We start from the raw sequence: 2,531 nt of genomic DNA, 5'->3' as shown, positions 1-2,531 counted from the left end.
AACAGAGATTTTCTTTGCTTTAAGAAAAAATTGTGTTAGTAACTTAATTTTATCAACATAATTTAACCATAATTATAATGTTCGAAGTCCATGAGTTTACTATTAGATTTTTTATATTCTCATATTATTATTTTTTTATTTTTTAATGAAATTATGGATTATAGTTATAAAAAATCTAAATTTTAAAAGTTATAGTTAAAAATTAATTTTTGGTCAAATATGTTTCAGTTTCATTTTTTACATAGATGTTTTTTTTACTTAATTTGTCTCATATTTATTGTCTAGTTTTGACTTTTTAAGTCTTTATTTTTTAATTTTGACTTTAAATATTTTTATTTGTATTATACATTATTTGATGAAACTTATAAATATGAAAAGATATTGAAAACATATCAATTCATGTATTTTACATCAAGTCTTATAAATTAAAATTAAAAATTTTTAATATTAAATTTGAAAAATAAAAACTTTAAAAATCAAAAGTAAACAATAAATATAGGAGGAAGATAGTATATTTTAAATATCGTTTTATCAAATATCTCCGTTATCAAAATACAGTTAACGAAAAGCGGTCGTGACGATTAAGATATTCATACTTTGCTTATTGATACCACTTTTCAAAAACCGTTTTCTTCTCCAATTTTTAACGTAGACAACATTTTTGTTAAAAATATTGATTAAATGATTAAATCAAGTAACAAGTTAATAAATAATGCATTTAAAAAAAGTGTATTATAATAGATACGAATAACAATTTAATAACATGATCATGCAAAATGAAGGACCGAATTTGTTATTACGTTATGAATTTAACCCACAAGTTAATCATTAATCCAATTCTAAACTTCCAGAAAACAACAAGAAAACTTAACATGATAAACGTTGAGAAGGAGGGAGCATATCATGGGAATCCGAAAACTCATTCATCAATAAGAACTTCAATCAAAATCAAAACGTATTCTGCATTCGGCTCTTACTCGATACCCCCATTATATTTGATTACCTGTGTCACCTTTCACCCATGTCCCCAACTCCTCTCACTCTTCTCTGCGCCCTTCTTCTCACGCTTCCCCTTGCCATCGTTTTCACCATTAACACCGACCTGACCACCATCACCACCACCGTTTCCCCACCACCCCAATTGCAAAAACCCAACAACAGATTCATGGATGAAGAGATGGATGATAAGTTACTTTTCCATCTGGCCTCTCGTGTCAACCCCAACCCATCACCCGCCGGAGCACCAAAGAAGCTTGCATTCATGTTCCTCACTACCGACCGGCTGCCATTAGCGCCACTCTGGGAGCTCTACTTCAACCGCACCAAAACAAAACACTTATACAACATATACATACACGCCGATCCTAATCTCCGATATGACCTGCTCTTTCAAGGAGTTTTCAGCAACCGCACCATTCCCTCAAAACCCACCCGCCGCAACACTCCCACACTCGCCGCCGCTCACCGACGGCTACTCGCCCGAGCTCTACTTCACGACCCCGCGAATTACATGTTTGCCCTGTTCTCCCCCTCTTGTATACCTCTCCACTCATTTGATTTCACCTATAAAACACTGATGAGCTCCAAGAAGAGCTTCATAGAGATCCTACAAAACGAGGTTGGCGCGTGGGGAAGATGGACAGCGCGTGGGGAAACCGTGATGCTTCCGGAGGTGTCATATGAAAGATTCAGAATCGGGTCACAGTTTTCTGTGTTGACACGTCATCACGCCAGGGTGGTTGTTGCTGACACGCGTCTATGGTCCAAATTTAAGCTGCCGTGTCTGAAGGAGAACATAGGCAGGTGTTACCCTGAAGAGAACTACTTCCCTACGCTCTTGTCCATGGTGGATAGGAGAGGATGCGTGCCAGCTACGCTTACCTACGTTGACTGGAAGCGAGGCCAACATGGTCACCCGTATACGTTTCAGGCTTCGGATGTGGGTCCGGAGTTTATCAAAACACTCCGGGGAGTACGGCCGAGATACGGTGACGAGGAGATGAACGGTTCTGATGCGTCTGTGATACGACGAAATGACCCGTTTCTGTTTGCGAGAAAATTTGGGGCGGATACGGTGGGCGCGTTGTTGGACATAGCAGACGACGTCGTATTGAGGGAGTAGACATGAGAGTGTTTTTCGTAAATAAAGGCAATAACTAAGGGCGAAAGGCGGGACCAAACCCGTGCTTTTGTGCTTTGATTTAGCAATACTTTTCTCTAAATTAAATTTAAATAATTAAATAACCATAAATTTCGTCAAATAGTAACTAAATTTATCTGGATTGAATATCCTTTTTTTTATTATTTTTTTCTATCAGTTGTAATTTATAACTTCAAAATTTAGTAGTTTATACATAAAATCTTGCTAATCGATGTAACTATAACATGAAACTATTCTCTCAATTTCTCTTTCTAAATCAGTAAATGAATGTCTGATTTCTATTCTCAATTTCTCATTCTAAATCAGTAAATCGATATCGGATACTCTGATTTCTATTCTCTCAATCTGTGTAAACTTGTTGTGCTGCCAC

General features: G+C 36.4%; 1 protein-coding gene across 1 annotated transcript; it reads left to right on the top strand.

Moving 5' to 3' along the window:
• Nucleotides 1–749: 749 nt before the first annotated feature.
• On the top strand, nt 750–2,270 carry LOC145051524 (glycosyltransferase BC10-like). Its single transcript, XM_078999460.1, has one exon. The coding sequence runs from the start codon at nt 1,022–1,024 to the stop codon at nt 2,120–2,122; it is 1,101 nt and encodes a 366-aa protein (XP_078855586.1). The 5' UTR covers nt 750–1,021; the 3' UTR covers nt 2,123–2,270.
• Nucleotides 2,271–2,531: the final 261 nt, after the last annotated feature.

Source organism: Lactuca serriola, chromosome 5, assembly GCF_051521515.1.
Source record: "Lactuca serriola cultivar US96UC23 chromosome 5, Lser_US96UC23_V15, whole genome shotgun sequence".
Taxonomy (NCBI): Eukaryota; Viridiplantae; Streptophyta; class Magnoliopsida; order Asterales; family Asteraceae; genus Lactuca; species Lactuca serriola.
The sequence above is the reverse complement of the archived record's forward strand: the minus strand, read 5'-3'. Positions and strand labels throughout refer to the sequence as shown.

Bases quoted from the DNA above. Each gene is read 5' to 3' on its own strand.
- LOC145051524 (XM_078999460.1), top strand. From the start codon at position 1,022: ATGTCCCCAACTCCTCTCACTCTTCTCTGCGCCCTTCTTCTCACGCTT.